The sequence below is a fragment of the Hipposideros armiger genome, unplaced genomic scaffold, assembly GCF_001890085.2.
Source record: "Hipposideros armiger isolate ML-2016 unplaced genomic scaffold, ASM189008v1 scaffold_138, whole genome shotgun sequence".
Classification (NCBI taxonomy): Eukaryota; Metazoa; Chordata; class Mammalia; order Chiroptera; family Hipposideridae; genus Hipposideros; species Hipposideros armiger.
The window spans coordinates 871,659-888,717 of NW_017731488.1; the positions used below are offsets into that span (position 1 = coordinate 871,659).

Below are 17,059 nucleotides of genomic sequence, written 5' to 3' on the forward strand. Positions count from 1 at the left end.
TTCCCATCCCCAGATTCCCCAATAAAAACCTTTGGGGAAAAAAAAGGATTTTAGGTCATTTAGTTAAGTAGTTCGGTATCTTAATTAGCGGCAGTATGAAGATATCACTGAATAATAAGGCTGGCTGTCATATTCATAGAGATCACTGGTCTGCAGGTTCCGCATTCTACCTGGATTCGTGTGTGCAGTGAATACTTACTGAGCGTTGTGCCAGCCACGGGTCCAAGTTCTAGGGAGACAGTGGTGAACAAGATGAAGTGCCAGTCCTCATGGAACCACAGGGAGAGGAGGACAGTTCACAGGCAAGCAAGTGAATGAGACGTTTGGATATTAATGACTATGCAGAAAATAAACAGTAGAGGGATAGAGAGCGACTTGCTAGGTGGTGATTGTTAACTAGACTGGTCAGGGAAGGTCTGAGGAAGTGACATTTGAGGTGAGGCCTAGATAATGCGAAAGGACTAGTGTAATAGTTAATCATCCTTGGCTTCCTATAATTTAATTGAAATTTATCCTCACAATTTAAACCTGTCCCAAACAGGGTGCTCCCTGGGCAGGATGGGCTAACTCAGGTAAGAAGCCCAGGCACATGCGTCACCTCCATGCTGGCTGACCGAGCCCAGCCTCTGAGCCTTGCTGTTCATTAACTGTGTGCTGAATAAAAGGCTGGGAAGACCATCTGCAGGCTCAGGATGCCAACACTCCCCAACATTTGTGTTGAACCTTCCTAACGTTTTTTCTATTTGATTTCCTAATCTGATTTATATTTCTATTTTTACAAGTTCTATAGGTCAGCTTGTATTAGGATAGCAGAATATGTCCATTGTGTGTATGTATGTGTGTGTGTGTGTGTAAATAAGTAGGCAAACAAGTACAATATATTGGGAATGCATATGAAAATTTTTTACTGGTTCAGAGTAAAAAGAACTTTCGTTTACGATTTTTAGAGTAAATTGCCAACAGTGCCAACACACCAATATGTATTTCTTACAAGCAAGGGCATACTCTTAAGAGAAAAAACAAAATTCAGGAGATTACATTCATACATTATACCCTTCCAATCCTCAGAACCCATTCAAGATGTATGTGCCAGTTATCCCAATAATGTCAGAAAAAATCCAGTCTCTTGGGTTTGGTATGTTCATCAGAACCAGTGCTGTATCCCCAAAGTCACAGGAAAGAGACCACCATGTTGTTGTTTTTTAAAGATTTTTATTGGGGAATTGGGGGATGGGAACAGACAAGTTGCTGTCCTTTTGTTCTTCAGTCTAGTTGTGGAGGATGTCGCTTCACTGGCCCAAGTTGGCACCATCATTGCGCTCTTCCCAGGCGAGGCAGATCAGTCGCTGGCTTCTGGATGGCCGCTCACTGCGGCTGCTGGCTGCTCACGCTGGCCGCCGGCTACAAACGGTAGCCCATGGCAACCCACTGCAGCAGGGACTGCAGCCTACGCTGTCACCGGCGACTCATGGCAATCCAGCTCCAGGTTGAGCTGTTGTTCAGCATATTAGCTGTGGAGGGCAGTGTCACTGGCCCTCATATGTGGGATCCGAACCGGGGCCCTCTGGCGTTCCAAGCCAGCTCTTAACCAGCGCACCACTAGGCCGGCCCAAGAGACCACCATGTTGACAACACTATCTCTGGGCCATTGGAGCATCTGCAGGCTGGCATATGCCATTCTCCCTACTCCATAGAAGCCTGGGGCTAGATGTGAAGTTCAAGCTGAACCTGGACTTCCCTAATCTTTCCTACTTCATGGATGGGGAGAACAGGAAAGGAAGTGAAGATCCAAGTCAACATCTTAGAGAGCAGAGTTGTGGATCTCCTCGTGCTGCTGGCATGGATATATGCTACTGACCTGGATAACTGAAGCCCAATTACTTATAACAGCAGCCTGGACAACTGGAAGTGTTCTCTCTTTCCTGGGGAAATGTACATGGTTTTCAGGGCAAGAACTGTATGTTTGAGTCCCCATGCCTGGATGAGTTTGCAAACCTGAAGTTTTGGTGGGCCATCCTGAGTCTTGGAACAGGTAATTGCGTACCTGTTATCTGACTGCCTCTTCAAGGTGCCCATTGCCAGCTCAGCGGGGTGGCGAGGGCACATGTTGAGCCGAAGACAGAATTCTCTGCATTTCACCATTTGTCTGCTTTCCCCAGTTTTGTTCCATCTGCTCTTTCCTCCAGGGGCCTCTGTAATCTGCTCTGTCTTCTTTGCTCTTTTCAGTAAACAACCAAAACAACCTTTAGGCTAAAAGGAAAAAAAAAGCCATTGCTTTTGCTGGGGGACTGTCAACAGCTGGGATCTCATTAGAAGTTTTCACAGTTATGGATTGAAGATCGTGCCTCTCCTATGTAGATAGTTCCCAGAAAACCCAAATAAAAAGTGCTCTTTTTTACCAATGGACTTCGGGGTTTGAGTATCATTGATTGAGTGCAGTACCTTTATATCTTGAAAAGTGTGTGTGTGTGTGTGTGTGTGTGTGTGTGTGTGTGTGTGTGTGTGTTTAGAGACTCCTCTGGTAGACACCCTTGCTGCTGCCTAATCAGCTTAACTGCTAATGTAATTGGGTGGTAACTATGGATGCAGATCTCATGCCCCTCCTTACGTGGCAGGCGGGCTTTTCAGGTGTTTCAGTGCTAGCAGTTGGCCACCAGCCTGCTTGAAAATTACTCCTGTGTTGTGCACACTCTTTTGTATAAGCACAGTCATAGATCTTTTCCAACTTAGCCTCAGGGAAAAGGGAGATATTTCTATAATCAGAATTACTACTAGCAGTTGTTGTCCTACCAGCAATTAGTCCTAGCAATGTGATATCCTAATTGAAAATGGAAAATTGCTGACCAAAGCCACCTTACGGTGCTTCCAGCCAGGTCCCAGCAGTGGTGACACCCAGATGCTCCCTCTGTCTTTTCAGCCTGCGCTATAGTCACCTCACCCCACCCCTTCTCTCGGTCTCCCTCATCCTTTTTTTTTTTTTAATTTGGGAAAACTTGCCTAGTGAAATGCACATATCTTAAGTATGCAGTTTGGTGCATTTTGACATTATCTGCTTATGTAACCAACACTAATCAGGAATATTTCTATCCCCATCCTAATACCAGTCCGTAGTTTGTTCCCATCTAAAACGAGTCATCATTGGTTTGACCACTTTCTTGTACATAGTGAAGGGAATAGTCTAGGTTTGGGGGGGAAATCATAGTTCTTTAAGAATTCATGTTCCAATAAGGCAGAGTATATACCGGGGGTGCCAAAAAGATATATACACATTTTAAGAGATGTTATCTATGTATTACTTTTCGAAGTTGAATTACGGTAGCAATGTGTAGTATGACATTCGCTCAAAAGATGACATTAATCAAATGAATGCTAGCGTCACCATGTGACAGGCAGGACAGTCAAAGAAAATGGCGGAAGCATGGTTGTTGTCCGAGGAGCACAAGACCGTTTTGAAGTGGTATTTGAAGTTCGAGAACGTGGAGGAAGTGTAACGACAGTGGAGGCGTGAGTATGCCACAGAACCTCCAACACGCCTAACAACACGCATTCATGATAAGCTTGACATGATGGCACTGTGTGTGATGTGCACAAGGGAAGATCTGGGAGGCCTCGCGCAACAAGTCCGGCTGCTTCTGCTATGGCGTTGGAACAGTTTACGCCAGTGGTAACCACTTTGAGCACCTCTTGTAATTGCAGAAGTCAAATGTGACTTGGATTCATCTTTTGTTATCAGTAAATATTGAGTATTACAATTTTAATAGAGTTTTTTTCTTTCTTAAAATGTGTACACATTTTTGGGGGGCACCCTCTGTATTTATAAACACAGTAGCCATTAAAACAGAAAAATCAATATTGAATAGGCAGTATTTCATTTTTTGAATTTGAATTTGGTTCCATGCTTCTTTCTGATCTGGAAAGGTTATGAAGGCAATATAAATGCTGGAGACCAAAGGTTATAGAAGGATTTGAGTGCTTGTGTGTGTGCTGCTCCCCTCTAGCCCTTTTGAATTTAGGTTCCGGAACTTTTACAAGTGCTCAGCTTATCAAAGTAAAGGTTTTAAATTCATCATGCCTAGGAGTATGTGTGTTTTTTCTGGCCAGTGAAGTCCACCCCTCTGACTATTTAGTTAGCAGGGATATTGAGGAGAACCAGAAGCACCATGCCTATCCCCAGGCGGAGATGGAAACTGCCCCTGACACCGGTGAACCTGCCGTCTCTGGATGTTGAACAGATGGAATTTTCTATCTCAAGCTATGGAAAGACATAGAATGTGAAAAACCCCTTGTCTTAGAACGCCAAGGATAATTTCACTGTTGAATGCGTTGAAGCATCGCTTCTTTTCAACAATGAAATCGTTCCTCTTCAGACACAGGAGTGGTGGGTGCCTCAGGTTTTTTAAAGTCCAAGGCAGAGAAATGCAGCAAAATTGTTTTCGTCGTTTGTTCCTCAGTGAAAACGACAAAGCTCACCTTCTCTGCTTTGGAATGGGGAACAGAGAGAGGTTCCAGAAAGGTCAAGCCATTATAATAAAATAAAATAAAAATTGTTAATGCTTAAAAAAAATGTTTTGAAAGGAAGTAAGAAGGATGTGATTGTCACGTAGCTGTTTAGTTTGTAAGATAGCATGTGTTACTGTTACTGTGAAACCATTCATTGTGGGAATTTAGGAATAAATACATGGTCCTTTTACCGTGGGCAAGGAAAACTGTCTAATGGACAGAATTACAGAAGTAGTATTTCATAAACCTTGCATATCTTGTGTGAGATTTTTTTTTTTTTTTTGCAGCTGAGCCATCCTGCCACCTGTGTTGGCAGCTCAGCGGCAGCTCAGCTCGGGCCAGGACTCGAACCGCTGTTGCTCAGAGCTCGCACCCTTGAATGAGCTCTTAACCAACTGAGCCACTCGGCCAGCCCGAGAATGTTTTTTTTAATATTTACTTATAAGCATCTAACAGGAATTCAATGGAATTTCACAAATCTCAATTCTAATTTTTTTGTTAAGTGATAAAGCCAGCCATCTTTGAAATGGATGCTGAGAAAACTGAAATGTGCCTGGAAATACTAATACTAATAATAGAAATATTAATAATTATTAGTATTTAATATATTTATGTTTGTATTTACTTTTAAGAACTGATACGCTATTTTAAAATTCTTGCTGTAGCTATAATATTTCATTTATCTGTTCATATTACTCTAATATGTAGAAATAATATAGTAAATGAGAATAGGATTGATCTTAAAATTAAAGTTCACCTCCCTTTGTAGTACATTGGAAATCCAGCACTTAGCACAAGGGCTGACATGCAGTTGGTTGCTTAGTAAATATATATTTTTTTCTTTTTTTTTTTAATTGGGGAACTGTGTTTCTCCAGTACTCATCAACTCCAAGTCATGTAGTTGTTTCATTCTAGTTGTGGAGGGCGCAGCTCAGTGGCCCATGTGGGGATCGAACCAGCAACCTTGGTGTTATGAGCATTGCGCTCTAACCAACTGAGCTAACCGGCCTCCCCGGTATATATTTTTTTAAGTGATGAACAAAAGTAAGTTTTAGGATAAATGATGTTTTCTATTCTAAATCATAAGGGATATAAACATTTGTGCACAAGTCATTTTATATTTTATCAAATTGGAGAAATATTGCAAAGTGGTAGGTAAATGTTCAAATTGAGAGAAGTTAATCAATGAGGGATATATGATTTTCACTTCCCTATCAGCAGATAATTGGAAGGTCTTCCCATAGACCAAAAACAAAGCAAATTCATAGGTTCCTTTTATTGTGTTACCATCAGCAAGCCTAAGGAATATTTCTAACAGTACAGAGAATGTTCTTCGCTTTTGTTACATTTCATTTATTAAACTATGGCATAAAAGTGACTAGTAAAGAAAATTTAATGGTGCTATTCTTCTGGTAATTGAAGTTAGGTTTTCATTATCTCAATTCATTAACAAGGAAAAAGAACAATTTTTTTTCCTTCAGCCTCTTAGAATGACTCAAATATTGCTCTCCTTTTCTGCTCTGTTCCATCTCAAAATCCTTAGGGCATATATAATCTAATTTTACTTTTTACCAAAAACTGCTATTTTTGTGGAACTGCATATTCCCAAATGAACCTTAAGAAAAAAGGTTTTATTATTTTGCCTTTGTAAAGAACAACTGTGGCTAAAGGATCCTAGGCATCTTGAAAGAAGGTGCTAAATGCACATTAGCATCTTTCCTAGACATTTCATGCAGAGGGGGGAACAGAAAAAGAAAAATTCAATGGAAAGGAAGACAAAGAGAAAATTAATATAGAAATAAAGGATGAAAATTGAGTTCCATGCAATATATAATTGGAAGAAGGCTACACCAGCTGTATTAATATCAAACAAACAGACTTTCAGGCAAAAGGCATTCCTAGAGAGAGAAAGATAAACAGGGCTACTACCTAATGATTAAAGGTTCAGTTCACGAGGAAGAGAAAACAATTCTGAACTTGTATGCACATGATAATACAACATAACTTTAAAATATATGTATGAAGCAAAAATGACCAAATTACAAAGAAAAATCCACCTAGTTGGAGATTTTAATAGACCTCTCTTGGCAATAAATAGTTCAAATAGACCCTCCCCTGCCCCCCCCCCAAAAAAATAGTATATATGTAGAACTAAATAACACAAGCATAGGAACATTTGATATCTTGCTCCCTGGCATATGTCATCAGTTTGGCTCAAGTAAACTCTTATAAAAATTTAATAAACATGAGCTTAATATACTAGACATACTGGGTTGTCGGAAAAGTCATGATGTATTTTTTCTATGTTTTTTGTTGCAAAAATGCGTCATGACTTTTCTGACAAACCAATATTTACAATACTGGACCCAACAGCTGTACAAAACATACTCTTTTTAAGCACACGTAGATTTATGAAAATTGATGACATATTGGGCAAAAAACAAATCTCAAAAATATTGAAAGATTGGTATCACCGTGTATAGCCTCCTCTGATCATAGTGAAAGTAAATGAGACATTAAAAAGGTAACAAACAAATCCTGAATGACCAATAAGCATGAAAAGTCTCAACCTCATTATTATTCAAAGGAATGTGAAGTATAGCCAAAGAGCCCATTTCATATCCCCTACCTCACATTGATAAAAATATAAAGGTCTGTATGTATTAAGTTTTGGCAAAGATGTGAAGCAACTAGAACACACATCTGCTTTTGGAGAGTAAATTGGTATGAAGACTGGAAAACTAGTTCGCATTATCTATGGAAGTTGAAGATGGGCCACCTCTGAGGCTCAGGAATTCCACTTGGAGGATGTACACCAGAGAAACACATGCCTGTGGTACCAGGGATGTTCATAGCATTGTAGGAGCAAAAAACTGGAGGGAGCCCAACTTCCAACAGCATTAGATAAATCCTGGCATGACTCTACAAGGAAATACCATAGAGCAGTAAAAAGGGTTGACTTACAGACAGCAAGAAGGAAGAACTTAGGAACAAAATGTAAAGAAAGACAAGTTCTTGAATAATACAACCTGAGTAAATCTGTAGGGATACAAATAAATGGAAAACCAGAAAGAAAAGCAAGGAAATGGTAAGCACAGAATTCCAGAAATGGTGACTTTGAAGAAGGAAAGGAATGGGATGGAGGAAGAAACATGTGGCGCACTGGGGACTTCCAAACAGTAGTAATGACCTTGTTCTGTAGTTGGAATGTATCATTTTTCATGCCTTACATTTATTTTATACTTTGAATCTATATAATATTTAATAAAGTTACTTTTAAAATGAGTGCAAATTGCAAAATTTACCATATGAACAACAGGATACCTGTTATTTACCAGCAAGAAAATTATGCCTTTTTTGGCAAATCATAATGAGTTCTTTCCCATTGCTTATGCTTCATGATTTAAATTTCCTTTTTTTAAAAGTTTTTCTTTTTTTCCCCACCCCCTTCCATTCTCTCTGCCCTGCTGCTCCTCCATTTGTAGGAGAGATTTGAAGCACTTTTCACTATCTATGATGACCAGGTTACATTTCAGTTGTTTAAAAGCTTTAGAAGAGTCCGGATAAATTTTAGCAAACCTGAAGCAGCAGCAAGAGCGCGAATAGAACTCCACGAAACAGACTTCAACGGGAAGAAGCTGAAGCTGTATTTTGCACAGGTACTTCATAGTGCAAAGGACACTGTTCTCCAAACTTGTTCTGCTCCATCCAAAAATGTTACCATTTCTCCGTTTTCTGTATTCTATCGGAGGTCTTTGAAATGAACAATCCCAATCAACAAAAAATGTAAAAATACATTCTCCTTTATTTTACAGATATATAAATTATTAAACATCTTTATCCTCCTAATTTTGTGCTGCTAAGACTAATAGTTAAAGGAATTCATTTTTCTGGCTGCTTTTCTCAGCTGGGGTTTCATAAGGGTTAAGCCCTAACAGCTTAAGATCAGTGAATTAACTGTTCTGACATGTAGAATGGTGCTCATGATGTAACATCCTCGGGGGTATTGAGAAGATAGTCTCTGAAACCATTTCTGCCTTCCATGATTTATATGAGACACCCCACTGAGAATGGCTGCTGGCATAAAGGGTGACAGGGAGGTGGCATAGCACTGTACCCAAAGGCTGTCTTAGACTTTGAAATTGCAGAAGACCCTGTGGGTTACCAAGAATTGGCTCTACTTACTCTGTTGTTGTTTTTTAAAGATTTTATTGGGGAATTGGGGGAAGGGGAACAGACAAGTTGCTATCCTTTTGTTCTTCAGTCTAGTTGTGGAGGACGTTGCTTCACTGGCCCAAGTTGGCACCATCATTGCACTCTTCCCTGGTGAGACAGATCAGTCGCCGGCTTCTGGATAGCCGCTCACAGCGGCTGCTGGCTGCTCACGCTGACTGCTGGCTACACACTGTAGCCCATGGCAACCCACCTGCCATCGCCGGCGACTCACAGCAGCCCAGCTCCAGGTTGAGCTGTTGTTCAGCATCTTAGCTGTAGAGGGCAGTGTCACTGGCCCTCATATGTGGGATCTGAACCGGGGCCCTCTGGCGTCCCAAGCCAGCTCTTAACCAACGCCCCACTCGGCCGGCCCACTTACTCTGTTTTTGATGTGACTGAGAAACCAGTTTCGTCTTGGAAGAACTGGTGAAATAAAGGCATTAGGTCTCTACTCATGTATTGAGTGCACTATGTTATTTTCAAAGTATTTTTTTTCTTGGTCTTAGTTTTGAATTAAAAAAAAAAGGGTTGTTGTCTGAACATTTCTTGGTGGAGTTGCTTGAGATGCAGACAGTATAACCTAATCTCTTCTAAAATTGGAATTTAGTGCTTACTGCCATTCATTGTTCATTCATCTAGTCATCGATTTATTTTTTCATTCAACTATTATTTATTGAGCACCTAACTCGTGGACTATGCACCGAGTGTTCAGTGGTGTGAACTAAACAGACCCAGACCCAACCACTGGGAAATGTAGACTGTTAAAGAGAAATTTTTCATTTTCTCCGAAGAGATCTAACAGTTAACGTAAAGATGAAAATGACAAAACAGCCCAGTCGCAAACTCTGAGTATCTCCTTCCCTGCAGGTACAGATGTCGAGTGAAACACAGGACAAATCGTATCTACTGCCGCCCCAGCCGACCAAACAGTTCCTCATCTCCCCTCCAGCATCTCCTCCAGTGGGGTGGAAGCAGGGTGAAGACGCAATGCCTGTTATAAATTATGATTTACTATGTGCTGTTTCCAAGTTGGGACCAGGTAACAAACGTCTGTCTTTCCTGTTTTTTCCCCAAAAAAACTTTTGTGTTGAAGACTATTCAGCAATTAGCGTTCTAGCCAACTAGTGGCAACAAATGATCAGAATGGAGGATAAAGTCACACAAACCCGGGTTCAAATTCTAGCATTTGTTAACTTGATGATCTTGAGCAGGTTTCTTAGTGTCAGTCTTCTCAGCCTCTGTTTTCTCATCTATGAAAAAGGGATCATAATAGCTACCTTTCAGTGTGGTTTAGGATTAAATGATGTATGCATAATACTCAGTAAATGTAACTGCAGTTTTTACTGCTACAAATTCTAGTACAGAACAGGCTGTAGTGAATATTAGTTGCCTTCTCCCCAAGCCTCATCAAAGTACTAGACAGACAACTTCTATATTTCAAGGCATTGGTGGTGATACCATATCATCTCTTCCACGTTCTTATATTTATTTTTAAAAATTTCTTCTTTTCCTTCTTTTATTTCTCTAACTCTCTCATCCCTTTAAAATAATAAAAGAAGGCTGGCCAAGTGGCTCAGTTGGTTAATAGCACGAGCTCTGAGCAACAGAGTTGCTGGTTCGATTCCCAAGTGAGCTGTGCCCGAGCTGAGCTGCCAACAGGTGGCAGGATGGCTCAGCTGGTGAGAGCACGTGGTCCTAACAGCAAGGTCTCCGGTTCAACTCCCGCATGGGATGGTGGGCTATGCCTACCCACAACTAAGATTGAACACAGCACCTTGAGCTGAGTGGCTGCGCTGCCGACGGGTGGCTGGATGGCAACTGGACTTGGAGCTGAGCTAGCTACACCCTCCACAACTAGGATAGAAGGACAACAATTTGGCTGTTCCCCTTCCCCATTCCCCAATAAAATGTTTAAATAATAATAATAAAATAAATTAATGCCATTCATTACTGGTTCAGACTAGTTGTCGGCCTAAGACAATGTTATGTCATAGGGGATACAAGTCTTTCTTTTTTTAAAGATTTTATTGGGGAATTAGGGGAGGGAACAGCATTGGGGAATTGGGCAGGGGGAACAGACAAGTTGCCGTCCTTTTGTTCTTCAGTCTAGTTGTGGAGGACGTTGCTTCACTGGCCCACGTTGGTATTGTGATCATTGTGCTCTTCCTGGGTGAGTCAGTTGGTCTCTGGCCATTGGACAGCGGTTCACGGCAGTTCACGCTGGCTGCCAGCCATGCACGGTAGCTTACGGCAGCCCACTGCAACTCTACTGCAGCCTACACCATCGCCCGTGACTCACAGTGGCCCATCTCCAGGATGAGCTGTTGTTCACCATCTTAGCTGTAGAGGGCACAGCGTCACTGGCTCATGTGCGATCCAAACCTGTGGCCCTGCTGCTCAGAGCTCGCGCTCCCAAGCAAGCTCTTAACCAGTGAGCCACTCAGCTGGCCCTACAAGAGTCATTTTGAGGGGAAGTGGCTTGGTGTTTTAGACATTAGAGGTTGTTTTAGACATCTTGGATATCTGCACTTCTATAATATAGAGATTGTCAGTGCTGCCTGGAACATTACAAGTGTCTCCCAAGGCAAAACCATTCTGAAGTTAGGCAGACTTGTACTGTTCATAGAACAGTAAATAGCATTTACATTTTTACTCCAAGATCTCAAGTGTTCCTCACCGGCTTATTTTTTGAAATGGCAAAACTTCCTAAAAACCTTAAAAGGATCAAAGCTGTAATACCAAAACAAGATAAAGTACTGTGACATAGGATTTAAAGATTTAAAAACTGATAATCAGCAATTAAAACATGAGTAGAATGAGAAGTTCCCAGAGACAAAAAAAAACACATTTATTTTTGCTGTGTATCTCCACAGGGGAGAAATATGAACTTCATGCAGGAACTGAGTCGACACCAAGCGTGGTGGTTCATGTCTGTGAAAGTGAAACTGAAGAGGAAGAAGAAACAAAAAACCCCAAGCAGAAAATTACCCAGACAAGGCGCCCTGAACCTCCCACCACAGCCCTGGGCGAGCCCCAGACCTTCGACTGTGCGCTGTGAGGCCTCTGGCTGTGGCGCGAGGCAGCTGCCATGGTAGGCTTCAGTCATGGAGACCCATGTGCCCCCCTCTTCCTCCCCCCGCTGGTGCGTTGCTGCTAAGAGTGTAGGTGAGGTGAGGAGTGGATGAGGCACAGGTGTGCCCCAAGCCTGCACTGTGGACATGGCAGCGTAGAGGCTGATGTTACCTGTTCAAAATGTTAACTGATATTCTGAACAGCACTTTAAATTCAAGGATTAGCCCGAACGTGTGGCATCTCTTGACCATTTTCAAACAGTAGCAAATTAGGAAAATGGCTTCCTCCAGAATGTTCATTTCCCTGATTCCGTGTAGCATGGGGTACCCAAAAACTAAAGTCACCACATGCAGTACCATTTTTATGAATTTAAGAAAGTAGTCTTAAAATTTGAATGATCTCGCGTGGGTATTTTTGTACTAGTACAATGGCTTCTAATTAATCTCTTGATGAAAGGTGAATTGTTATTCAGTATACATGAAATTTTTTTTGCACGAAAAGAAACCTAAAATAGAAAATAATTCATAGAGAATCATTTTTTGCAAGTATTTTTTTCTTTAGCTTTGGGGAAGAAATGCCAAACTCACTTTGACTGTCAGAATCAAATGGCACAAATCTATGTGCGTGTTGTTTTCTTACTTAGAAGTCAGAAGAAAGTGATGCTTACACCACTGTCCTAGGGCGGCGTCTCTTCCCCGAGAAAGAGCTGCTACTTTGGGAGGGGGATGTATTGCAGTGAGCTTGACCATGACTCATGCGGCTGCCATAACCTGCCGCTTGTGACCATGTTCTAGCCTATCGCATAACAAGCTGTCTTCAGCCACCCGTTGAGTTTTTCTGCACCATCCATATTTGTGTGTGTCATTTGTAGACTTTAAATTAGAAAGGTAATGCTAAGATTTCCTGAAGACCATTTAAAAATTGTCCATTTAAACATTTTTCAGCTTGCTTTGAAAGAAAAGTCATACATACTCCTTTTCTATGAATTGGGGAAAGATGGGGGAGATCCTTTAATCAGACTTTGTCTATTGGTGAATTTTTTTACCCTGACTTAAAGTAGGCATTTTCCCCTAAAACAGAATTGTTTCTCACTTAGATTTCAGAGTGTATAATTGAACCTCCTGAAGTAGAAGCAAGCATCTTTTTTAACCCTTTGGGGTCTAGTCAGACTTTGAAGGCCTTTTTTATAGGAAAGTCTCATAATTAAGAATGCTTTGCTTTCAGTCGGGCAGCTCTGCTGACTGTCTGCTCACACTTCTGTTTTCTTTGTACGGCAAGTGTCCGGAACATCTGGGATGTATATGAAGACATAGGAGTTTGGACTAACACACCACTGTTAGTGCCACCACAAATAGAGAAAAATCCCGAAATTCAGGCCATGGTGTCTGTACATTTTTGGTAACATGTTTTTGTGGTTTAGATGTTCTTATTCTGGTAGAATTTATTTCTGAGGACTTAAACTGTATTGCGGGGGGAAAAAGTTTTGTATATTTTCCTTGCCCTGAAGTACCCTGAGGTGATAAACTCTTCTTGAATATATCTACCAATGACTGCTAAGCCTCAATGTAAATTCAGTTAAAATTTGTGACTCCATAAGCACTTTACTCAATTCAGATCATCATTTGGCAATTTAACTGATAGCCACTAAATTCAGCATTTTGCCAGCTTTTAATCTTATCTGGTTGTACTAACTTATTGCAGATTGGACCCTGTAAGCCGGGAAATCTATTTATTTTCAACAGTTGGGGATTTTTAAATTTCCTTTTACTTAGGTAACATTTATTCACTGTAATTCTCTAAGTGATCAAAATCCATGATGTTTTCTTACTTGGCTTGACTTTCACCTCTACCTTGCAGTTAAAGAATATTCTATCCGTAACATATAAAACTTTTTTTAAAAGTCAAGCAGTGCAAATTACATGAATTTTTCTTGTTTTTTTTTTCCAAGAGCATTGAATAGATTCAAGAAACACTTAAACCAAAATTAAATATATATAATATTTAATATATAATTAGTTCATATATATTAAATTTTTCTGAATGGGGAACATTAATATTTTCCTCCTCTCTAGTATATTTCCGTAAGATGAACTCTAAAAGAAAAACCACTAAATGCCCATTAACTTTTTAATATTGTGAAATCAGTCAGCATCTCTACAAGTATTATGGTTTCTGTCCTTTTTTGGCTATTTTATATCCAGCTCATATAACTGTTTTGTAAGAAATGAGTCCTGTGTGTCTTCTTTTTTTTTAAGTTTCTTTTAATAAGTTTACCTACATTTTTTCTTCTTTGATATTGAGTTATTGCTTAGATTTAACTGATAGTATAGTAGCCATGTTTTCTTCAGGAATCATAACCTCTTTTTGGGGATCAAATTATTTAGACAACTGTGAGGAAAGAAAATGAGTCTTTGTGTTGGGAGAAAACATTTGTGAAGGATGAGAAAACTATTAACACTTAATAAGGATAGTCGGCAGAACCTATGATGCATTGGCTCTTATGTTCTAGGTTCTTTCAACATAGCCGCCTGATGAAACCAGAAATAAATTCATTTAAAAAGTGGACTAGTGTGAGCATCTTCTAGTTTAAGGTGCTAAGAAGCAGAAATGATAAGAACAGTTCCCTTGCCTTGAAGAGCTGAAAATCAGGTGGAAAACAAACTAGTCTGTTCACCTCTGCTTCTCCAAAATGTTATATACTGATATACTGAAACCTATCAATCATTAAAAGCCAAATAAAAGCTACTAGGAACTTTTAAGTTCAACATAAAAGTTTACACAGAACATTGTGGCTTGTGAGATGTTTGAATCAAAGAGACACTGGAAGATAGAAATCAGGCACAACGCTCATTCTTTTAGAAAACAGTTGTTTTTGTTTCCCTTTCACATGAATTCCATCTTTTCAAAATGTTGTGCTGTAAAGTGAAAAGATTTGATTTCTCAGACTCTCAATGACAACGCTGACGGTGACTTTGGAAATCATATAGTCTGTCTAATCCTCGTGTCACACAGATTAGAAAGCTGAGGGATGTGACTTGCTTCAGAGCCACAGAAAGGCAGCCCGGGGACTAGAGTTGGCATTCCCAAACCCAGGCTAGTGCTTTTTCTTCTTTTTCTTGCATTAGCCTCTTAAAGATACTCAGAGGCAGTAAATCCCTGTCATAAGAAAACAAAACAAGCAAACGTGGGGGGGCGGCTTTTTCTCCTTATTGGATGCAATGAATAAGAAAAATCTTAGGTGATGAAGTCAGTGACTTAGTAATTTTAATTAATGAACTTGATGTTCGCTATTTTGTGTTTTTGTTGTATTGAACCATTGGGATTGGAATCTACTTAAATAGTGGGATCTTGGTAGCCAGCAGTTACTTTGAGATTTTATGTTGGCTTGCCTAGATTTTAATAATAATGAATTAGTATAGATAGTCATACTTGATGTGTGACTCTAACAAAGCAGAATGAGAGATAATATGATTTGGAAATACTTTGCAGTAGGATGGCACTCTCAGTGCTAGTCAAACGGAGTCCTGTTAAAGATTGAAGACTGTGCTTCGTATTTTTATACGGACTCTTAACAGACCATGGGTTTATTTGTAAAAGGGAAACTCTCAAACATAATTAAGCAATGGAAAAATGTATGAAATTCTTTGGTGCATCAGGTTCAGTGTCTGCTGGATGTCCCCTTTTCTCCAGAGTTCTGTACTGCAAACTTATTACACAGCTGAACTTGGTCAGTCTTCCTTTTCCCGCTTACTGGGCTCCTTTTTGCACATTTGCATGGACCTCTTCCTGTACAAAAGGAAACAAATTACGTGTGAGAATGTGCCAATAGAAAGGAGCCAAAGACAGGGAAAGGGGCAAAGAGTTGCCTCCTAGCTGGGGAGCTAAGTCCTTGTTGTAGACACTCACCTTTTAGACAGTTAAATGTTTGAAGAGTAAGGTTGATGACCCTTGTCCAACAATTTGATAAATGCTCAGTTGTTTCCTAACTCCTCTTGGACTGTGGGTCAGCCGGATCGTCTTCCATGGAACGCCGTTGTTTTCTCTAGCCATGAATCAGGGGAAAATGTTAATAATTTGGAGTGTTATTATTATTACCAAATATACAAGCAACCAAAAATTGCAACAACTACTAGGTTCACTGACCGAAAAGGTTTATAAAAATGGTCATGTTCAAAACAACTCTCCAGCCAAGGTTAAGAAGAATAACCTTGAACTGAGTCAAAGTATCTCTGCCCATTTACACAAGGGTCTCTTGTAAACCTACATTTCCTTTCAAAACAAAATCATGTCCTATAAACACACAGCTTTGACTGAATGTTCATTCTTGTCATAATGGAAGATTTATATCTATGCAGATAATATGTGTTTTTCCGTATTGTTTCCTATTTAGTCCTCAATCTCCCTAACTCAAATTGGGGACTGAGGAGAGATAAAGGTGGCTAATCCTATTGTGCCATACACTTCCAGCTGTTTCTCAGCCCCAAGTGGGGCCCCAGTGAGTACTGATTTACATTTCTGCTGTTTTGTGCAAATCCTCCAAGTTCAAGTTTCTCCATCGGTCTATCTTAATTGAACCCAGGAGTTGAATTTATTATTTTGTCTGAACATGTTTGTGATCTTGTGTTATATTTTGGGGCATGTTACCTTTCTGGGACTATAAACTATAGTGATTATATTCATTGTACTTCAAAAAAACTGGTCAGTAATTTATATATATATATGTATTCCATATGTCAGTGTGCTTGAAGTGACAGTACATAGTTTGTAGTAGTTTGTTACTTGCCAACTTTGGCTATCCTGTATTTTGAGGACATTTAAACATTCCTTATCCTATCAAGGTGACAAAAGCAGAATGTAATTTTTTTGGAGTCTTCGTGATTAATTGTAACAAATTTTGTTTTTCAAGCTAATGAAAATAAAGTTAGTGTTTTTTTTTAATCAGTTCATTGAATTGGAATTCTTTGTAGTATTTTCACTAAGTACCACTTAGATTTAGGTAATAACAGAAAAAAGACAGAAGAGTGAAATACAATGTTTGTTCATTTAACAATATCCTGGTTGACCATTAATGCTGTTTCATGTTGTAGTTAAAGGGGGTGACTCACTGCCGACCCTGAAATAACCACTATGGTTTGTGTTCTTCACCAAGAAAAGTTTATTTTCTGTCTTGGTTAAAAACCAAATCTCCGGGGCCAGCCAAGTGGTTCAGTTGGTTAAGAGCTTGCTCAAGAGTGCGAGCTCTAGGGGCCGGCCGAGTGGCGCGATGGTTAAG

At 40.0% G+C, this 17,059-nt stretch overlaps 1 protein-coding gene across 5 annotated transcripts in view; it reads left to right on the forward strand.

The window, feature by feature from the left end:
- The window catches only part of RCAN3 (regulator of calcineurin 3), a 32,945-nt gene extending 16,216 nt beyond the window's left edge, over positions 1–16,729 (forward strand). For all 5 annotated transcript variants that reach the window (XM_019650151.1, XM_019650150.1, XM_019650153.1 and 2 more), the window contains 3 exons: positions 7,986–8,159; positions 9,583–9,754; positions 11,589–16,729. In XM_019650151.1, the coding sequence (XP_019505696.1) occupies positions 7,986–8,159; positions 9,583–9,754; positions 11,589–11,773 (531 nt within the window). In that variant the 3' untranslated portion in view covers positions 11,774–16,729. The remainder of the gene's footprint in view (positions 1–7,985; positions 8,160–9,582; positions 9,755–11,588) is intronic.
- Positions 16,730–17,059: the final 330 nt, after the last annotated feature.